The sequence below is a fragment of the Aotus nancymaae genome, unplaced genomic scaffold (genome assembly GCF_030222135.1).
Source record: "Aotus nancymaae isolate 86718 unplaced genomic scaffold, 86718_ANA_hifiasm-v0.15.2.pri h1tg000011l, whole genome shotgun sequence".
Lineage (NCBI taxonomy): Eukaryota > Metazoa > Chordata > Mammalia > Primates > Aotidae > Aotus > Aotus nancymaae.
In genome coordinates, this window is record NW_026988422.1 from 52,101,625 (window position 1) to 52,124,019 (window position 22,395).

At 41.6% G+C, this 22,395-nt stretch overlaps 1 protein-coding gene across 11 annotated transcripts in view; it reads left to right on the forward strand.

Annotated features, from left to right (window-relative positions):
- The window catches only part of RAD51B (RAD51 paralog B), a 769,161-nt gene that overhangs the window by 428,578 nt on the left and 318,188 nt on the right, over positions 1-22,395 (forward strand). For all 11 annotated transcript variants that reach the window (XR_001105026.2, XR_010342068.1, XM_021675056.2 and 8 more), the window contains exon 8: positions 16,991-17,087. Coding sequence is in view for 9 of the 11 variants with exons in the window: in XM_021675056.2 (XP_021530731.1) it covers positions 16,991-17,087 (97 nt within the window). In the remaining 2 variants the exon portion in view is untranslated. The remainder of the gene's footprint in view (positions 1-16,990; positions 17,088-22,395) is intronic.

The window sequence follows — 22,395 nt, forward strand, 5'->3', positions numbered from 1 at the left end:
TGTTGTTACCCGGGCTGGAGTGCAATGGTGCGATCTCGGCTCACCGCAACCTCCGCCTCCTGAGTTCAGGCAGTTCTCCTGCCTCAGCCTCCTGAGTAGCTGGGATTACAGGCATGTGCCACCATGCCTAGCTAATTTTCTGTATTTTTAGTAGAGACGGGGTTTCACCATGTTGACCAGGATGGTCTCGATCTCTTGACCTCATGATTCACCCGCCTCGGTCCTTTGCTTCTTATGCTTTGGAAGCAGCCACTTCAAATCTCTTATTGTTGATTCTACTAGTTACTGCCACATTTCTAACTGATATGTTTGAATTGCTATTTCTTAATTTTTCAATTTTACACATTATCTCCTGTTTTCTATGGACGATGACCATAGAGTACTTACACCATTCTCTCCTCCAGTTTCACTCTTCCCCTTCTTTCTTCCAGTATGATTCTATCATAATATTCAGTTAATAATTGCATTACTGTGACAATGTCAGCATTCATGGCAGAGCTACAGAATGTACCATGATTACATTTCCTTCCTTCCTTCCTTCTTTCCTTCCTTTTTCCCTCTCTTCCTCCCTCCCTCCCTTTTCTCCTTCCCTCCTTCCCTCCTTCTCTCCTTCCTTCCTTCCTTCCTTCTTTCCTTCTTTCCTTCCTTCCTTCCCTCCCTCCTTGTATTTTTAAGTTTCTCTCTGGAACACACATTTCTCCACCTACATCCCCTATCTTTAAATCACTAAGGCCATATGAAACCATAATCTCTTGCCTTCACCACACCTAACAAAATTAACAATATCATCTAATACCCAGCCCATAATCAAATTTCCCTGATAGTCTCAAAGATATCCTTTTACAGCTGGTTAGTTTAAATAAGGACCTAAATAAGGTCCATAAATTGCATTTGGTTGTTATATCCTTTTACTTTCTTTTATTCTGGAGTACTTCCCAGAATAAAATAATGTCACAAATAATTAATGATTAATGTCACAAATAATTACTTCCTTACCCTCCCTTTATTTGTGACATTAATTATTTGGAGAAATTGGATGTTGAATGCCCCACATTCTAGATTTGGCTGATAGCTTCTTCACCATGTCCTTTAACTTGTTATTCTAGATTTTATATTTCCTGTAAACTGGGGGTTACTGCTGAGGTTTTATTAGATTAGGATTTAGAGTTTTTTTTGTTCATTTTTCTTTTTAGGCAAAAGTACTCTATAGGTGATGCTAGTACTTCCTGTCTTATGTCACAAGGCAATAATGTCTGACTATACCACCTTTAATGGTGATTAAGTTGATCAGTGGTTCAGGATGGTGGCAACTTGATCTTCTCATCGCCAAGATTTTTGTCAACTTGTCACCTACTTGTTTTAGCACCCATTGATGATCATTGCCTTGATCCATTGCTTAATGAGGCGCATATTCTGTCCTTTCATTCTGCAGTTCTGTCCTGAGCCAGTGAGTGCTGATTATGCAGTTTACCTCCATAAGGCCATCTTATTTTCATTTCCAAGTCTGTGTTAGAGTCAGGGGGCTTCTCTGTGACCCTCATGTACTGCCTAATAACTGACTAAATTTATACGAAAGTCACATTCTTATAGTTCTATTGATTAACATTTTTATCTGAACTTCTGGTTGAGCTTTGCTGTTGGTTTTGAAAACATAATGGAAAAGTGGAAAGCATTCTTGTCAGTCATGTTGAAAAGTAACTGGCAGAAAATGTGGACTTTAAAAAAAAGTAGCGGAACAAATAAAGGGACTCTGCTTTGGTTTATAATGTCTCCTTTCTCTAGGGTAGGAAAATTTTGAAGCCCAGTGGGGTCTCTCCCGCCTGCAAGGGAATTGGCGAGAAGCTATCAGGATACGCGTGGATGACACCCAGTCACACAGTCATTTGAGGACTTTTTAGTTGCTGTTTTGTTTTAGTTTTTACCCCCTTAGAGAAGTCTTTCATAAAATTTTTCCTAAACCCTGTTGCATGCGAATTAGGGCTTTTCCTTTCCTCTGTAATGGGGCCTAATACTCTTTGATGTGTTTTAGCAGAATTTAGCTTCTAAATACAGTGTGAAACTCAGCTCTCTCTCTCTCTCTCCACACAGACACACACACACACACACACACACACACACAGAGACACACACACACACACACCCCCTTGAACTCTCAGCTGACATGTTATTTCTATTTTTTTTTCTCCTTACTGCAAGAACCTGTCCTGTAGGAACCAAGTTCAGTGGTAGGAGGGGGTTATGCAGACATCTTGCCTCTACTTCCTGGAAAGTTGGGTCATGTGACATAATTGCAGGTGAACAGGAGAAGGAAGTCTTCTTCAGTGTCTCCCAGCTGGGTGCCTGTTTTCATGCTTTTCAAAGAGCTCCTTTTCTGAGACAGATGAATCCCTGGTATAAATACCTGTGCTATTTTTTAGAAAGAGAAAGATTGATCACCTTGTTAATCACTTCCAGTATTCCAGAGTTCCTCCTCTGAAATACTCTGCAGATCCAAATTCTTATAGGGCCTCCCCTGCCATTTAGACTGACCTTCCCTATAGCTCTCAATGTCCAAATTGGACCCTTCTTTCAAGGCCCAGATCAAATGACTCCTTCCCTGAGTCCTCCAGTGAGAAGTCATACCTTCCCATCTCTTAACTTCCCATGCATCCCTCTTTTCATGAGTTACTTGCTACTCATTATAGCTCATTTGCATACTCATTTTACTTCTTTTTTTGGTAACAGAAAAGTATCAGTCTTTTTATAACCATGATTAAAAAAGACATATTGTGTTCTACTGGCTCTTTTGCCTACCAGTGCCAGAAATTTCCTACACTTCTTGGCATCTTGCTTTTCTCGCCTGTGAAATAGACAATACTAGTTTCCTAGAGAAGAAACTTATCTAGAGAGAGAAATGTGCAAGGTAGACACAGCTGGTGAGTAACCCTTATGCTCTTTCCAGTACTGCCAATTTCCTTTCTTCCAGAGGGATTTAGAATGCCACATAGCAGTTTTCCTGGTGCCATGCTTGAAATGGTGACTCTATTTGAAAGAAGTGATTTTGTAGTCACATTAATGTTGCTGCCTGCTGCTAGCCAGGCAAATCACTCAATATCTTTATCCTTAAAAGAGGAATCATGTCACATACTTTATAGGGCTATGATGAGGATGAAAGGAGGTAAGTAAGGCACTGAGCATGGTGTTTGATACTCACTGGGTACCCAGTAGATGTCAGTTTTCTTTGTCTAGGCTATATAGTGCTCTTCAGTTCTCACCCTGATCAAATTGCATTTGTTAAAAATTCTAAGTGAGACATGGCACTGGGTACTTTAAATAAAGGGGAGCTAAGGGAAGGTCAGCAGGAGATAGAGGGCTGAAAGAGCCAGTTATATTTGTTTGTCTGTTTTGTTTTGTAATAAACAACAGTGGCTTCTCATCTCCCTTTTCTGGTCCTGAGCCTGCTGAGTCACTGTTCCAGCCCTTGAGCCACATGATCTCTGACTGTGTCTATGGAATACAGCAAAACCCACAAAAAACCAGCACTAATAAATGGCAGGTCATTTTGAGGGATTTTTGTTTGCGTTCCTGTGCTTGCTCTCCTGGTGAGATAGGAAACCTTTAATAAGACTTTTCCTAAATGATGTTGCATGTGAAATGCAGATTTTTTCTCTGTTCTCCTAACAAATGACCATTTCATGAGGTTTCTTTTCATTTTTTCTTCTTTCCTGCTTCTTGGTACATTCCACAAAGAGCTTATTCCTCTGCTGGTTACTGATTGATGGTTCTACTCTGTGTGCCCTTTAATTTTGCAATAAACCAACAAGGAGTTGAAACCACAAACTTAAAGAGAATTGACTTATTTGACTGGATTCACTGGAGCCAACAGGCAGATTTAGTAATTTCAGTGTGGTCCTGGGGAGGGCAGGAGGAGTCCATGAGAAGGAACACCGTGTTGTCAATAACCAGACAGAAAAAGCTTGCTTGTCCTCTCATTCCTAAGCATCTGGGCATCTGTTCTCGGCAGTGACCCCTTTCCAGGCCATGATGGAAGCGGGATGGCTTCCATGAGGCTTGCTCGGAATCCAGGATTCTGAATTCAGTGGGACTTTAGGTATATAGGATTGGTAGTCAGTGTTTTCAGGTTCTGTGTCCCTTTTTTCAAAGGGATCATGGTATATCTTGAAGGACTGCAGGAACAGCCAGAAACCCTCCTCAGTTACCAGTTGTTAAACAGCCTGGCCTCTTGGCTAGATGACTTCAAAGACCAAAGACAAATCCCTCGCCCTACAACCTCCATCCTAGCTCTGTCTTTACCATAAGGCCAGGGCTTCCATCAGGTTACAGAGGCACTAATACACTTCATGGACTGGTTCCCAAATATATTAAGAATGAATTATTTTTTCTTATTTAGCACTACCATTGTACAGAGTAACCAATCTGAAAAATAAATACAAATATCATTTCAAATAGGAAAAACAAGAAAATATTTATTAAACTGAAGACTTTTAGTTTTAGAGACATGCATTTGAAAACACAGAGACTATTATCATTTATATTTAAGGTTTGTTCCAGACCCAGTGGTGCTGCTCTCTGTGCGTTGAAGTGAAAATGAGAAGACAAATGCCCAAATGGATTTTTTCCTACCTGTGAACCCCTAATACAGATCCCAGTGTTGTTTGTGTCTCTACCACATTTAAGCAGCTAACTGCTTGTTCTTATTCTGTTCTTATGTGACAAACTCTCTTCTGAAACTCTCGTCATCACATTTCAGCAGAAGTGAAAACATTAGCACAGTGGTTGGTGGCCAAGACAGAAATAGAACCCAGGAGTCTCTGTCCTTTCCCTTGCCGTACCTACTGGAGCATGGTTCCTCCCGCCTGAAAACTCAGTGTTTCCAATTCTAACAAACAGAATTCTAACAGTTGACTGGTTTCTTCTTGCTGCTGAAAATTTGTTTTATACTTAAACATTTTGTACAGTTTTTTTCTTTATGAATGATTTTGCATTAAACACATGGGACTTGGTTAATCCAATATCAGTAAATGCCTTATGCTGAGGAAATTAATCCACAAATATCCATGGAACCATGAGTTTTCATGTTGAGAACCTTTTTATGTGATGGAACCTGTGGAGACTAGAGAGCCAGGCAACCTGGTGTGAGTCTGGCTCTCCCATGTGCCAGCTATTGGATCTCAGAAAACGCCTCAACTTCTCTGAACCTCGGTTTCCTCATCTTCAAAACCGGGATGATAACGTTTACCTCCTAAGTTATGAGGATGAAATAAGCCAACGTATCTTAAGCAGTTGATGAGGGTCTGACACATAGGAAATGCTTAGTGAACGTGAGTTTCCTTTCTTCCCCCTATCCTTTAGAACGGGGTCAGAGATGTAGAAATACATAAAAATCTCATGAAATGTATACTGCAAATGACATAAAAAGTCTTGTACTAAATTACTTGGTATTGATTCTAAAGTCAGAGTATTAGCTAGGGCAAGGTGGCTCACGCCTGTAATCCCAGCACTTTTGGAGGCCAAGGCAGGCGGATCACTTGACCCTTGGAGTTTGAGACCAGACTGGGTAACATGGGGAAACTCTGTCTCTACAGAAAAATAAAACATTAGCCGGGTATGGTGGTACATATGTGCCTCTGGGGGCTGAGGCGGGAGGAATGCTTGAGCTTAGGAGTTTAAGGCTGTGGTGAGCCCCGATTGCACCACTGGACTTTAGCCTGGGTGGCAGAGCAAGAGCCTGTCTCAAAAATATTTGAAAAAAATAAAAATCAATAAAGTATGAATATTAAGAAGTGAGAGAAAAATTAGAGCTAGAATAGTTAGCAAAGATTTCATGGAAGAGGTGAGATTTGAACTGGCCCCTCAAAGATGGAAACTTACAGAGTAAAAGAGGCTATTTCCGACTGGGACATTTGGGATGGGTAAACTGTGAGAAGTAGAGAAATTAGAATGAGAATGTTACAACTCTTGGTTTTCCTACTGGAAGAATTGAACTCAATAGAATAGTAAGTAAAAGGATAATATTAATATTTGCTAGGCACCTATTCGGTGTTAGGCACTGTCTTAAGTGCTTCATATGCTAACTCATTTATCCTTAAATAGGTACGATTGCTATGCCAATTATACAGTTGAAGAAAGTGAGGCACAGAGAGATTAAATAACATACCCGAGTAGGTGTGGAGTAAATAATCTACAACTAGTAGTCAGTGGAGCTGAGCTGGAAACCCAGGGGATCTGACTCTGGAGCCCACCTCCTAACCCAGGACAGCTGCTTTGCTCACTTCCTGGCTTCCCTCATTCTGCATTGAGGGTCAGCTAAGACCATTCTGTGAACATACCCCAGGAAGTAAAAAGTATGTGTAAAATGACATGGTTATTCTTATTAAAGATGTCATATGAGAGACGACAAATAGCTACCTGGAAATGAGGGAGAAAAATTACAATGTGGCACCCACAGTACTGTACTGGGCAGGTTTAGGCCATGCGCAGCATATGTGCCTCACCATTATCTTTAGCGACTCTGAGTCCTGAAAGCCTCACATTTCCCATTTGGAGAGTGTTCAAGGAGGCCATTTCCAAGCCACCAGAGTGAGTATCTGAGACTAAAAACTTGTTTGGCTTCTGGCAGTAGGGCTTGTGCCTCAAGTGTGATCTGCCTTCAACCAGGACATGCTTTTTTTTTTGAGACAGAGTTTTGCTCTTGTTGCCCAGGCTGGAGTGCAATGGCATGATCTTGGCTAACGATAACCTTCACCTCCCGGGTTCAAGCAAATCTTCTGCCTCAGCCTCCTGAGTAGATGGGATTACAGGCACCCGCCACCATGCCCAGCTAATTTTTTGTATTTTTAATAGAGACAGGGTTTCACTATATTGGCCAGGCTGATCTCGAACTCCTGACCTCAGGTGATCCACCCACCTCGGCCTCCCAAAGTGCTGGTATTACAGGCATGAGCCACTGCACCTGGCCTCAGGATATCCTTTTTAATGGGTTTGTACCACATGATTGGGAGTTTGAATGTTAGTAACCATAATGGAAGATCTCCACTTCAAGGGCATCACCGTGGGAAGAAGCCTGCCCCGACTCACCATGTAAATATTTAGCCATTTCAATGTATTTGTTCTGGACCTAGTCTTCTTTTGTCTCTCCTGTGTTGACTCTGCTTAATTGTAGGTTATTATTGTGTGTCCATATTGATGTCATTTATTTAAGTACAGACACAGATAGCATTGCTTCAGCTGCCCCCACCCCTCCTTTTAAAAATAACACCTTACACAATATCCCTTCCTTGAGGAAATCAAATAATTAACTTTTATTCAAGAGTATATCTGATGAGGTGACTAATTTGGAAATTTGTTCCTAGGCAGACCTGTTAACCTCTGTTTGAACACATAGTGAGTGGCCTTTGCTCCCATTTTATGCTATAGAATAACTCTGGAAGTAGAATTGGTTGCACCTCTCCAGGCACTGAGTATGGAGAGCCCTTGGTGGTTAGGATGCCATTTGTGCTGGTGGCATAGAGATACAAGGAGTCAGCCCAGAGGTGCTCACCCTCCACTGGAGATTTGTCAGAGACTGGGTGGGACCCGAAGCTCCTCTGCTTCAACTCTGCTCTACTATAAGCCACTGGAAGTGTAGCTGAGGCTGAAGGTTATCAATGTTGGTATTTATCAGGTTGGACTCCCCCAAGTGCCATATTTTCATACCTGCAAGGAGCAAGTGACTCAACAGAATGGTTTTCTTGGTGTCAAATGAGTCTAAGGAGGGGAAATCACTTAATACCAGTCGTCTGTGATGGACCAATCACAAAGCTGTGTCTTTCTATTCCTCCTTGCAAATCAAAGGGAGGGGAATCCCCAGAGCCCAGGAGCACACATGAATAGAAAGCACCATCAAGTAATAAAAACACCTAAAAAGGTCAGCAGAAATTTGTGGGGGGGTGCTGGAAATTCACCTCCTCTGCCTTTCTATGGGACTCAGTGGGCAGTGATCAGGTAGCAGAAAGGGATACCCACTACGTGCCAAGGCAAATTGGTCACAGGACGTGTACAATGTGGCGGAAGGCTGATAGGATAGTTTCTTTTTTTTTTCTTTTTTTCTTTTTTTTTGTGAGACGGAGTTTCACTCTCGTTCCCAGGCTGGAGTGCAATGGCGCGATCTCGGCTCACCGCAACCTCCGCCTCCTGGGTTCAAGCAATTCTCCTGCCTCAGCCTCCCAAGTAGCTGGGACTACAGACGTGCACCACCACGCCCAGCTAATTTTTTTGTATTTTTAGTAGAGACGGGGTTTCACCGTGTTGGCCAGTATGGTCTCGATCTCTTAACCTCGTGATCCACCTGCCTCGGCCTCCCAAAGTGCTGGGATTATAGGCGTGAGCCACCGTGCCCGGCCAGGATAGTTTCTTTCACATCCATGTGAACCTCAGAGTCAGTTGACTGTTGGCCTCGTTGTCTTCCAGGTTCTGGCTGGTCAGAGACTTTTTTGGCCTCATACTAACTGCAAAATCGCACACAGTTGGCGAATGCACCATTGGAAGCCACTGTGGCTGCATTGTCACAGTTCCCCAATTGTGCATGTTACTTCCTGCAGTGGGCCCAAGATCACTGACAGGATGCCGCCAGGGTTGGGGTGAAGGTGGAAACAGCACACTAGCTTGCTGTTTGTGGCCTGTTTACAACTGCCGGGCCCATCTGAGATCCGGAACCAACACGTGCTAACCTCAGCCCACTGGAGCCAGTGGAGCAGCCGGCAGTGGAACCAGCTCTCCACACCTATGTCTATGGCATGGTAGCTGCCGGCTCACAGTTTCCACTGCATCCCCTTGTGTGTGCACCCCAGGAGAAGTAGGCCAAAGAGAAAGCTGCCCTAGGGAGCCACATGCTTATTTTGTGTGTTTACTTTTGCCAAATGGCAGACGCAATTCTGCTTCAACGCATTTTTTTCTGAACTCAGTGGTCAGAAGTAGGACGGAAGCACTATTTGCGTCAGCTCCCTCTGTGATTGAGTGTGTGCTTGTGCAAAGCTGAGGAGATTTTTTTCACCTCCTACATCTGCGTTTCCTCTGATTGAGCCGCTCTCTTCTTTAGGGACTCCCCTACTAGGCAGAGTGTTTCTCTGGCTTTGCCTATGGATTTCACAGTGAAATCTACAGAAGAGCGTTTTCCTCAGGGCTGATAATAAGAGGTGTGAATTTATTAAGATTGAAAGTATTCTCACCATAAACAAATAATTTCAAGTTGTTCCTTCATCCATTTTTCTACCCCCTTTTCCTTGGCTACTGCCAATTGGTTCTGTGTAGGACGAGTTTCTTAAGGTTGAAGATAAGAAGCAATGCAAAGATGGAATTTTTAGTACAGCACTCATCCTAATGTGAGTGAAATATATGAAACATTTATTCTAAGCAGACACATTAACAGTTGTAATACATTCATTCTCTGCATATCTTTTGTGGACTCAACACTTTTAGGTACAGAGAGGTTAGAAGAATTTCCCAGAATTGCACAGGTTAGTGACAGAGCCAGAAATAAAAGGCTGCCTGACTCCCACACCCATGTTTTCTTCAAGCAAAATTGAAGTTTGGCTTCTTCTCTACAAATATTTCACAAGAAAAATTCCCCACAGCCTTTCAGATTTTCCCAGAAAACAATTATCATGCAGTCCTTCAAGATAGAAATGGCAGGCTGGAATATTGAAACCTTATCAGATTTTTATTCTAGAACTAAGTTGATATTTTCTGAGCTGAAGCTAAGATAAAAGTTGTTTTTTTTAAATTGCGGAATGATTTTTTATTTTCTAGAGTTTGACAAAACTAAGCCAGCAAATAGTAAAACCAGATTTGTTTTTGTGATGCTCAAATTCCAAAATATTTTATGTGAGTTTTCTTCTTAATAAATATTGGGTATCTCTTTCCAAAGCTGAAAATGGACGGGAAGGGCTTGGGGTGGGGAAAGGTGTGTGTCTGGGAGCGTGGGTTTTCTAGACTTACCCTGTTCCCACTCTTTTTCTTCTGGCTCTTGCCCTCATTGCTTTCCTTATTCTCTTTCTTCCTCCTGTCTCCTTCTCACCTCCAGCTCCTACCACAGCAGACAGGTTGGGGCAGACACCGTCATGGTTGGGGAGCAGGAGGACGGCATGGGGAAAACCACTCCAGGCCTTTCTCTCAAACCTTGGTGATGAAAGGACTCAATGGACCTGAACAATTTCTCACAGGAAAGTTCCAGTTTCTGTCTCCTTAAAAGCAAGGCATTCAGCAACCCTTCACAGAGCCAGGATTAAAATTTGAATTTCTGACTTATCCCAGGCATCTGGATAGAAAGGCTAGGTCACTGTCATATATGGCAATTAGGATCACTTCAGATACAAAAGTAACATTTTTAAAACTGTGCCTTAAGCAGAGAGACCATTTTTAGTACAAAAAGGAAAAAAAGATTAACTATGCCTTCAGAGCTGACAAAAGGCAGAGGCTTGTCACTTTGAAAGCATTGGATTTAGCGCCAGGCGGGTTGGTGAGTAGAGTCAGCACCCACATTCTCTTTTTGCCTCTCTCTCTCTCTCTCTGGCCGCCCAGATTATCCAGGGGCTGCTGTTTACTTGAGAGCTGGAAGTACCAGGATGGACTATCACTGCACCTCACTATCCTGGCCCAGTTAAAGTGATTTTGAAACTTCCTGATGTGTGTTAGATTGTGGCAGGTTTCTGCCAGTGAGTGGACGGGAGGAGGAGGCAGGTGTTTTATGGGCTAGAAATGCCCCTGAGATGCCTGAGGTTGCTTCATGAATCCCCTAACCCAGCCTACCCCTTCAACTCTGTTGCACAGAGACATGAGTTCCATGAAAAGCTTTAGTTTCAAAACTTCCCATGGGCCTCGGAAATGATAACCACATGTTATCAAGGGCCACTGAAAACCACCAAAAATTTGTCAGAATTCATATAAGATTGCCTCACATGCTTGACTTTCATAGAAACGGAAGCTAATGACCTACTTGATTTATGGTATTTATTAGCAAAGTCTGAAAAGAATCTTATCACAAGATTGGTCTTGTTACAGTGTAGCATCTTGGCCATCTTTCAGTGTATTTCTGGACATTAGATTATTTATTACTTTTATAGATGGAATTCTCTAGAGCAGGACATTAAGGCTTGAAGAAGTCACCTGTCAGTAGGTCTGAGCTGAGAGTTTCTCTCTTCTCCTGTGTCCCATGTTGCCTTTAAGAAGGAGAGCAGGCAGGGAAGCCTGCATGCCCTCATCTCATCTTTACTATTGGTATTAGACAGGTGACACCAGTTCACTTGGTGGAAAATGGGTATTATAAAATTTGCTTCTCAGCTGCCCCCACAGAAAGCTCAATGATGGCATTTGGCAGATTCTTAGGTACTTTAAAAATCTGACTTTAATCAGTAATTATATTGCTGATCATGAATATCTCTTCTGCTGACCAAACAGGGCCAGATATCACATTCCAACCCATTCTATCCCTGGCTGACCACAGACTTCCTCTTTGTCACCCACCAAGAGTCAGGTAAAATGAGCTGCTTCCATCAAAGGCTGTGACTTCAGGCCTGGCAGTTTCCCACTCAGGCCTCCAGGGCTATCCCATTTTCTCTCCACCAATGCATTCTAGTACTCATGGAAGGCTCCAATATACAGAACGGCTATTCATGGAGGCCCCCCGCAAAGATATTTCTAACCTTCAATGTAGAGTAGGTCAATATAGACATGTACGGTGGCCCCTTAAGACCAGGAACAGTAAGCCTGAGCAGAGGGTAGATGTAGTCTGGGTATAGTCTAGTCATAGCATAGCTAAAGAAAGATGGGTCAGCTAAAGGCTGTGGGTCTGCATTGGGTAGACAGACTAGCAGAGAGTTAGGCTCAATCGGCCCAGTCCCCTGACTGATGACCAGCTTATTCTGCTTATTCTCTCTTAACTCGAGGTTTTACTGCCTTAAACTACCTTTTTAAATACTTAGTAGAAATAAATCATGTATTTTTGTTTGTGTGTGTGTTGGCTGGTTTTCCATGGCCAGGAACCTCTGTCTTCTGACCAAAATGACATTGATTTCCTAGCCTTCTGCCTTACCAATTCATCTCATTGTTAACTGGTCCTCTCTCTCTATCTCTTTTCTCTAGCTTATACATCCTGCTGTCTGTGAAAGAAGGACCTGCTGGGTTGTTTATGAATCTATACCCTGTATTTCTTTTTTAAAGATCTCAAATTTTTCTCTTAAACTAAGTGTAGATATTTGACTGAAATACACAGAAGGGTTGAGTAAGATGTATTTAGAGAAGCTACATAATGCAGAGTAAAACTGGAAACCTGGGGGCATGGCTTTTGAAGGGAGAAATCTCTCCCCTTGTGGGAAAGTATTAAAAATGGGACTCAAGGTCTATGTGACACTATATGAAAGGCCGTTTCATATATACGTACACCTCTGTAAGCAACCGACGTTGAAGAGGGCAATACAAAGAAGCTTAGGAGTAAGCGGTCTCTCATACATAATGTTGAGTTGAGACAGAAGTTACTTTATATAACTTTTAGGGTTTCTTGTTCCTTCTAGTAGGTGGATGGTATTCTTCCTCAAGAGAAGCTGATTAAGTTGGATTCTGTCTATTCCTGGCTTCAGACCTAATCATGACCATTAAAAATATATATCTTTTCCTTTGTGCAAAAATCCCACTCTAGTCTTGCATTGTAGTTGCTGGTGTGTAGTTGGGGGTGTGTTGTATGTTTTCAATAAGCCGTATTTTAGGGAAATAGCAAAAATGGCATATGTACTTTCAATTAAATTTGTACTGTTTTTGAACATATTGACAGCAAATGTTTATTATTTGTCAGCAGTGAGCTATATGCTATATAAAATGGAATCAGGTATGGGTTTCACATCTAAACAAACAAGCAAGGTATAAATCAGCAAAGGATAACTAATGACAATGATGGGGTAACATTTGCCATAGGCCAGGTACTGTGCTAAGGACTTTCTATGCATTATCCTGCTGAATCCTCAGAACCATGTGAGCTAAGTATTATCATACCCAGAGAGATTATGAAGCTTGCCCCATATCACACAGCTAGTAAATGGTAGAACCCAGGATCTAAGTTCAGGTCTGATTCCAAAGCCCTTGTCCTAAACACTGTGCAAATTGCTCTTACACAAATTTAGTACTGAGCATCAGAAGCCTCAGTCTTTCCCATGGAGCAAAGCAGCAGGAAAACCCCCTGAAGTGTCTGTTAGAATTCACTTTTAGAAACCAGATCGTGGTAAGACTCTGTTTATAATTTGTAATAGTATTTCATATGTTATTTTAAGAGTAGAGTTTTCAAGTCTCCTGATTGCCTCAGAGGAAAATATACCTATAGTCTTCTGCCCAAGTTATGATGATTGTAATCATTGTTTTGGGAAATGTTTTCATTCTCTCCTTTTTGCTGAAAATATTTAGAAAGCCACAACAATTCAGTAAGATGGCATGATTAGCAAAGCCCTGAGTTTGGTTGCTATGTATCCCTTTGGCGATTTGGCTTTAAGACTCATAATTAAATGGGGGAGGATTATTAGCAAAATCAGTTAGGAGCTTGTTCTTTTGCCATTGGGGAGTGAAAATATTTTCTTCCCCATCTACTGTTTCACCAGAAGCGGAAATTATGCTGGGTATCTTTTGAAGTACATCTGTAGTTCAATTTTATGTTCTGTAGGGTATCATTTCATTAGTTCTGTACAATAAAACCATCATCTCAGTACAAGTTTCCATTACAGAACTAGTGAATTGAGAAAAAGTGGTCTAAATATTTTAGTCAGTGCCTCATCATTGAATCTGTAAGTTTCTAGAGACATACAGTACCTTTATATCTTGATTTCCCCCATGTATATGGTGACATGCTTTGCATGGTAGGTATTAAGTAAGAAATTTTTTCTCATCACTATTAATCATGACATTGGAGTCCCAGTCATTTTCACCAAGCCATCATTTAAGAAGAATCACAAAAATATTAGAGCTGACATATTTAGATCTCTCAGAAGTTCCACACTTATTTTTTACCAAGATAGACAAATATATTATTCAGTTCATTGGTAGGTAAAGCACATAGTATTTTTCAGAGCAATGTCAGTATCTTATTGGCCTTGATTTAAATAATGACTATATTTTTCTTACTAAGATTTTTACACAAATTCTTTGCAGTTAAATCAAACTTAGGGCTGAGCGTGGTGGCTCACGCCTGTAATCCAAGCACTTTGGAGGCCAAGGTGGGCGGATCACCTGAGGTCGGTAGTTCAAGACCAGCCTGACCAACTTGGTGAAACCCCGTCTTTTAAAAAAAAGAAAAAGATACAAAATTTAAAAATTAAAAAATCAAACTTAGGAAAGACTAAAATAGGTACAAATGATCAGGTACCAAAGTGTATCCTGATATAGAAAATTGTGATTTAGTATTCTATTGTTAGAACCAACTGTCTGGAGCCTATGACATATACTAATTTATTAACCTGTATATCCTCATTCTGAAGGAAATAATAACAATAGCAGTTGCTTCTATTTATTGAATATTTACTATGTGCCAGATACTTTAAGTACCTTACATTGATTATCTCATTTAATTCTCATAAAAATTCCATAAGATAGATATTATTTGACCTATAAACAAATGAAGCTCAAAGGTACACAGGGTCAGAATCAAAATTTGAACCCAGTTTTACTGAACTCCAAAGCTCTTACCCTATATTATAAAAGAGAAATGGCAGGGCATGGTGGCTCATGCCTGTAAGCTCAGCACTCTGGGAGGCCAAGGTGGGTGGATCACTTGAGGTCAGGAGTTTAAGACCAGCCTGGCCAACATGATGAAACCCCATGTCTACTAAAAATACAAAATTAGCCAGGTATGGTGGCATAGGCCTGTAGTCCCAGCTACTTGGGAGGCTGAGGCAGGAGAATCACTTGAACCCAGGAGGTGGAGGTTGCAGTGAGCCAAGATTGTGCCATTACACTCAGCCTGGGCAACAGAGCAAGACCCTGTCTCAAAAAGAGAGAGAGAGAGAAAGAAATGAACACAAGTCCTTATTTATACTCATATAGTTGAATAGTTGTTTCAAGGAGGCTACTTGACCATTTCCAGCCATTTTAATTGAAGACCTAGGTGATTCTCACCGGTCGATGGAAAGTAGCAATAAAAAAGAATATGAGGCCGGGCGCGGTGGCTCAAGCCTGTAATCCCAGCACTTTGGGAGGCCGAGGCGGGTGGATCACGAGGTCGAGAGATCGAGACCATCCTGGTCAACATTGTGAAACCCCGTCTCTATTAATACAAAAAAATTAGCTGGGCACGGTGGCGCGTGCCTGTAATCCCAGCTACTCAGGAGGCTGAGGCAGGAGAATTGCCTGAACCCAGGAGGCGGAGGTTGCGGTGAGCCGAGAACGCGCCATTGCACTCCAGCCTGGGTAACAAGAGCGAGACTCCGTCTCAAAAAAAAAAAAGAATATGAGAGAGAAGATTAGCAGATACTGAGTGGAATCCTGCAATATCCGATTATTACTGTAGAGTGACTGGAGGCTCACAAGCCCAGTGGGCACACAGACCTTAAAAGGTTGTCTTTGCTATTCGAGTACTTCATTTCTTTACCTGACCTTGCTGTCCTGCTCCCTCTTAGCCCTCAATTAAGCTGCCACTGATACAGGATTTATAATGTGTCACTGGTCCATTCAGGATACAGTGACAGAGGTGTGACTGAAAAGCTGGATAATAAAGAATGGAGGTGATTTCCATTTCTGTTCAAATCAGGGTGGCAACAACCATAGCTGACCTTTGGTTCAGACCAGCACAGTCCAGCTAGACAAATATTCCAAGCACTGAATTGTGTACTAAATGCCCAGTGCCCTTTTCAGAAGGGACGTTGCCTCTGAGTGACCAAGATGCTCATAGTTTCTTCCCATGATGAGAACATCTAAACCTTGGAAAATGATTGTGGTATTCATTATGTTACAATTTTCCAGAAAAGAATCTGTATTTATTTTTCCTCTAGGCTTCTAAACAATAAGGTAGATTTTACAAATGAGGATTTTTTAGGAATAGTTTCTTGACTATACCAAATTTGAAAATATTGTGTGGCATTGGATCACATTAATTAGGTAATTTTAAAGTCCTTTCCAGGAATTTTAAATGTTATGAACTTTTTTTTTGTATAGGTAGGATTATGTTAATTTGTGTCTTAAATACATAGTGAGACTTTGAACTTCTTTTGTTAGAATTCAGCTATTTAAAAGAGGAGTGTTATTTCTTTAGAGTCAAACTCATTCCTATTTCACAAATTTGGAAATAAAACCCTGACTTTCTTTTTCTTTTTTTTTTTTTTTTGAGACAGAGTTTCGCTCTTGTTGCCCAGGCTGGAATGCAATGGTGCGATCCTGTCTCACCACAACCTCCACCTCCTGGGTTCAAGCGATTCTCCTGCCTCAGCCTTTCAAGTAGCTGGGATTATAGGCATGCACCACCACACTTAGGTAATTTTGTATTTTTAGTAGAGACGAGGTTTCTCCATGTTGATCAGGCTGGTCTCGAACTCCCAACCTCAGGTGATCCGCTCACCTCAGCCTCCCTAAGTGCTAGGATTACAGGCATGAGCCACCATGCCTGGCAGATATAATTTTAAAAATTAAAGTCTGATAAAATGTGTACATGTGAATTTAATTGTGGTTAGCTGTCTATTATTTAACTGATATGATAACATGCCTCAGTCCTAACTTACACAGCATTTAGAATGAATTGATAGAGGCTTTACTCTGAAAAAAGTCATTCTGTTTCCTCAGTTTTCTGGGTTTTGAATAACTGCTAGGCCTTGCTAGATATTCTGGCCTAAAGATAAAGCTGGCGAAAGTCAGGGCTGGGGTTTTCCTACCTCTGTATTTATCAGTCTTCTCCTAAACCACAGTCTACCTTTTGATAGTTCTAATAATTAATTTGGTCTTTTCTGTCTTTATTCTCCCTTGCCCCTCCCTTCTCCCTGTCTGTTCACAGGTTATCTTGACGAATCAGATTACAACCCATCTGAGTGGAGCCCTGGCTTCTCAGGCAGACCTGGTGTCTCCAGCTGATGATTTGTCCCTGTCTGAAGGTAAGGAATCCGTCCTAGAGAGGCTGAAACTTGACACTGACATACAGCCCCACTGCTTCTCCACCTCCTGTTGAGAGCTGGGAGATATGGCTAATAGGCCCTGGCCAGTGAACCCAGCCAGAGCCTGTTGATTTAGGTTTGGCCACCTTTCCTGGCATCTGATCTTATACTTGGGGAGTCTCTTACCCTGCCTCTATGAGTGAGGTCGATTTGGAGGCTAGTCACTCCTCTGTGGGCTATTTCAGGTCCTTAGAATAAGGGCTGATGAATTGTTAAATGATTTTGTTTTTGAGACTGATGCTCAAAGGTTGGCTTTACCAGTGATCCCATAGCAATTTAGCCTTTTCTTTGTGCTGAGCTCCTTTGGACTAAAAAGTGTACATCAGTTTCATGTGCCAGAGATACGACATTCCTGATCAGCTTTACAGAAGATTAAGAAAAAAATCTCCACGATGGTAAATCTGCAAAATTTTCTCCACCCTCTGCTAGCAAAGGTCAGGCTGGCTATGGTTTCGATGGCAATAAGCTTTACGTAGCTGGGGAAATAACATCAGTAAACCAGAGGGTGGTTTCTAGTTTTATTGAAAGTGCTTACTTGACATTTCTGAGTTGTTCTCCCTATACTCTGGTATCTTTCATGCAGAATTCTACAGGCCTGGGTAGATGTACATAGCTCTTCCAGACCCCTCCTCCCTTTCCACTTTCTGAGAATTGTTCGTGATGGAATACAGGAGACTTTTAGGCCTAGCAAGGCTCCTGACTGACTGTCCAGGTGGTCTTCTGCCCATCAACTTTGCTTGATGGTCTTAGAAATTGCAAGAACCACACCTCTGCTTCTTAGTGGTGGTTTTAGGAGTGAAAACTAATGGCTTATTTATGAAAACTATATGATGTGTTGTGTACCCTGCTTCTAAATTCAGGGGTACATCATCATAACCCCCATCAATGGGGCTGAAAACCTGAATCATCAAATATTTCTCCCTCCGGAAACTTCTGTCATCAAATCTGCTTAGTACTTCTTTCCACGTATATCTTTCCTTGGTCCCCTCTTTTTTGTAATGTGTGTTGTGATCAGCTGGTTACTAACCTCCCAATTGGATTATTTTAATAACATCCAGATTGACCTTCCCAGTGTAGCCTCTACCATTTCCATTCTGCCACTACCAAATTGAACTTCCCCATCTGGCGTCGTTCTACTATACTGCTCTCCTACTCAGAAATCTTAGAATTTTTTTTTTCTCTGAGAATGAGCTAAAATCAGTAAGCTGTTTTAAAAATATTTAGGGATTTGGGGTTTGTTAGCTTGAAATCAGCCATGGTAAAAGTATTTATACCGTGGAAATCAACAAATGCTAAAAATCAGGTGTTTTTGTTTTGTTTTGTTTTTTTCTCCTTTGGGTAGACTGGTTTCCAAAACACCACTAGATAAAGTTAATGCTTTTAACCCTTTATAATCTGTCATTTCCTTTTTATTCAAATTTAGTTCCTGCCAGTATCTTAGCTGAAGCTCCTATGCCAAGCCTGCTGCTCTTTGCCTGCCCCTCCCCACTCCCAGGTCCATGCCTGTGCATAGACAGCTCTACCTCTCCAGAACAGCACTTCCCTTTTTCACTTCCACTGCCTCTTCTCATCCCACATCCACTGCTTTGTGGCTTATTTAAAGACTGCCTCTTTCACAGAACCTCCTTGTCTGTGGTCTCACTCTCTGTTTTTCCTCTGTGGCCGCTTTATCTGCTCAACTATATAAAGAAAAGAAAATTAATTTAACTTTTCATGTTTTTCTGCCTAATTGGCAGATTTTAAAGATACAGCCCTGTCATATTCTTTTGTATCCATTTTGTTATCCAGTAACTAGCAAAATTCTAAGCATATACTAGGCAGTAAATAAATGCCAGATGAGTATCACAGTAAATACTTCGGAAGAACAGTGATCATGAGAATCATATAAAGCACCTATGAACATTGTTAAAAATTGTTATAATTATTACACACACACACACACACACACACACTTATTCAGCTCTGAGGAGGAGACCAGAATAAACTTCTTCCTTATTTGAAAACCAGTAAGTACTTTTCTTTGTGTTGCCTTCCTGGTTTATCTTAAGCAAAGAAGAGCAAATCACATAGAAAAGAAATTACTTTGAGGCTGCAGTGTAACTGCCACAAGAAACTCCTGACATTGTGTTCACAGCAAAGGAAGAGTTAACAGCTTATCCTAGAAATCTAAGGAGGAATGGAAACAATTGGTTTTTCTAGATTTTTTTTTTTTTTGTATAGGTGAGCAGATAAAGAGGCTATGGAAATATATTCCTAAAGTCTATAATGAAGGTTTTTATTAGTGGATTAAAAGGGACAATGTGTTAGAACATTTATACCCATTCAAATACATTACAATGGTTAAGTTCCTATAATTTACACACACACACACACACACACACACACACACACACATATAAATTGCTCTGTTTTGTTTCAAGCATTCATTGTATCAGCTTTGCCACTGAGTTATTAACTGTGGTGTTGGGCAGGCCTTTTGATCACTTGGGTCTCAGTTTCTTCTTCTGTTACATGACAGGTTGGATGAATAGAAGACTACTAAAGTTTTTTCCAGCTCTAACATATAAGATATGAGGTAGGTCCGAAGGTCAGGAGCATTCACCCACTGATGAGGTTTTAATTCTGATTTACAGAGTAGGAAGATTGGCTGTGTTGCTGATGTTGCCCTAGATTAACACAATCAACAGGATCTTTCCGAAATCTTAGCGCGGATACTTTGGCATACCTTACAGCAGCCTTCCCTCCATGTATGTTTTCTTTCTCACTCTGTGTACACTTCTGGTCTTACCTGTCTATCTCTTGTTCTGTCTGCCTCTCTTCACACAAAAGCATACAAAATCAGAAGTGTGTGCAAACCAGTGAGAATCAGAAACACACTGGGATGGGGTGACTTTGTAACTCTGGTCAATTTGCGTAAGTCCCGAAAGTTCCATTCTCCCAGTAATTTGTGAATGGAATAGTTTGTGAAAGGCAGGCTGCAGACTGACAAGCACACTGCACATATGAGGAAATATTTTAAGTAAATAGAGAAAATTCAGTGTGTCCTCTCATTCCTTCTCAAGGCACAAAGCTCAGGGCAGGAGCAGTGCCAGCAAAGTCCTTGGCTTTTGGGGTGTACTTCTCCCTTCTTCGACTCTCCCACCTGGGAGCTGGATAACTCAACAGTGGAATGAAACCTCAATGAAGGGAATTATACCATGATGTCAAGCAGTGAACATGAGTCTACTTAATCCAAGCCAACAACTCAGCCACACATTTAATAAGGGTGGGGGCGGGGAGACCCAGCAACACAAAAACAAAGAACTCTCAACTTTACAAACACTGGGAGGGCAACAGCTGGTCAGCCGAGATTAAAGGAGCGTGAGAGAGCACCTCCCATCTCCTGACTTCTCCTCCCCCATAGACGTCCCTGCAGCCAGCCAGGACTCGCTTTTTACAGCCCTGTGCGGATGACCTTGTTCCAGCTAAGATAGGAGCTCTTTTGATCTCAGCAGGGGGATGCTCTGGGCCTGCAGCTGGCAGATATTAATAGTACAGGATCTGCTGGGGTGGAAGAGATCTCTCAGTTGGGCCAGGTCACTTGTATTCCCTCCTCTGCATCAGAGCAGAAGGGACTTCATTTCCCTGGATCAACCCCTGCTGGGTACTACTCCTCTTAGGTCAACTCAGATCATTTTATCACTGGCGCTCTTGGCTGCTTGTTCTCACCCCACAACTGTTTTCAAGGGAGCACTGTTTAAGCAGTGCACTGTGCACTGCAGCTGAAATCTATTACAGGACAAGATAGACCTTGGGCCCACCCCATCTCAGTGTGTTTCTCGTGCTCACTGGTTTGCACACACTTCTGATTTTGTATACCTTTGTGTGGAGAGAGGCAGAGAGAGCAAGAGGCAAGACGTGAAGTGTATACAGAGTGAGAAAGAGATAGCAATACAGGAAGGGGAGACTGTTGCAGGTATGCCAAAGTACCAATGCCAAGATTTCTGAAGGTCCTTTTTATTGTGTTTAATCTAGGGTAACATCAGCAACACACTCATTCTTCCCACTCTGTAAATCAGAATTAAACCCTATCATTGGGTGAATGTTCCTGATCTTCAGACCCACCTTATGATCCTACTTGTTAGAGCTGGAAAAGACTGTAGCAATCTTTTGGTCATCCAATCTGTCATTTAACAGAAGAGATCGGGGTAGAAATAAGGATTTTTTGGTTGTATATTCTATATTGTTCTAGACTAGGCACTTTGAGTCACAGTATTTTCTTCTTCACATTTCATTTTGTTGACAGAAATTCAGACATACAGTTTATTGTAGAGTTCTGTGCTTAGTTATTGACACTGTTCTGTGGCCAAGGACATGTTTCTTAGTCCTTGCCAATTCTTCCTTATGGTCATTGGAGATACTAAGGATTATTGGACCTCAGTCATAGGGAATATCTCTTTTCCCCATAGTGATTAATAGAGAAGGGATCTAACAGTCCAAATGGCCTAAGATGCCATATCCTATTCTGAAGTCACCTGGGATTTGAGCAGAACTGGCTGAGTGCCCATCTACTGTGACACAGTTGGTAGGTGAGATTTGACAGATGGTAACAGTGAGCCCTGTGCAAGACTGAAGCTGTAGACCATTGGCTTGCTTTCTTCTGATGATTTAACAGAGTAGCAGTTACTTCACTGTGGTGACGTGGCCCACTTCGGGAGTTCCACATGGCTTTATGGAAAAGAAGACCTTATTAGGCTGCCATCTTGGTATTCCCAGCATCTGGCATGTTGTATCCTTTAACTGCCATTACTTGTTTTCGATAGATCATAGCACATGAAAACTAAAAATGTAAAATATGTGGATAAGTCAAGGAAAGAACACAAGAGAAATAGCAGTGCTTCCTAGAACCAAGAGTGGTTTCTAGTTTTATTGTTGGGAGGCTTTCTATTCTGGTTGGAGTCGGGGAACTGATGGCTGATTTCATGTGCAAGAGAAAGTATTTGGGGATCCATATTCCCTACCAACCCATCCCTGCAAAAAGCTGGAGTCCATTTGAAAGATTATATGCAAGTTTGTGGCTTGTGTTCTTTTTTAAAGTAAGTTCAACAAGCAAGAGCAGCTCAGAATGGTTGGGAGAAATCAGAGACTCATAGTTGTGAAAGAAGCAAACTTCAAAGCGTGGTATGAATTTTTAAGTCTTATTTCTTGCTTTCCAGCTGGATCTGCTCTGGATTTACTGCAGGATGTTTGAAAATGTGACTCCCTGCTA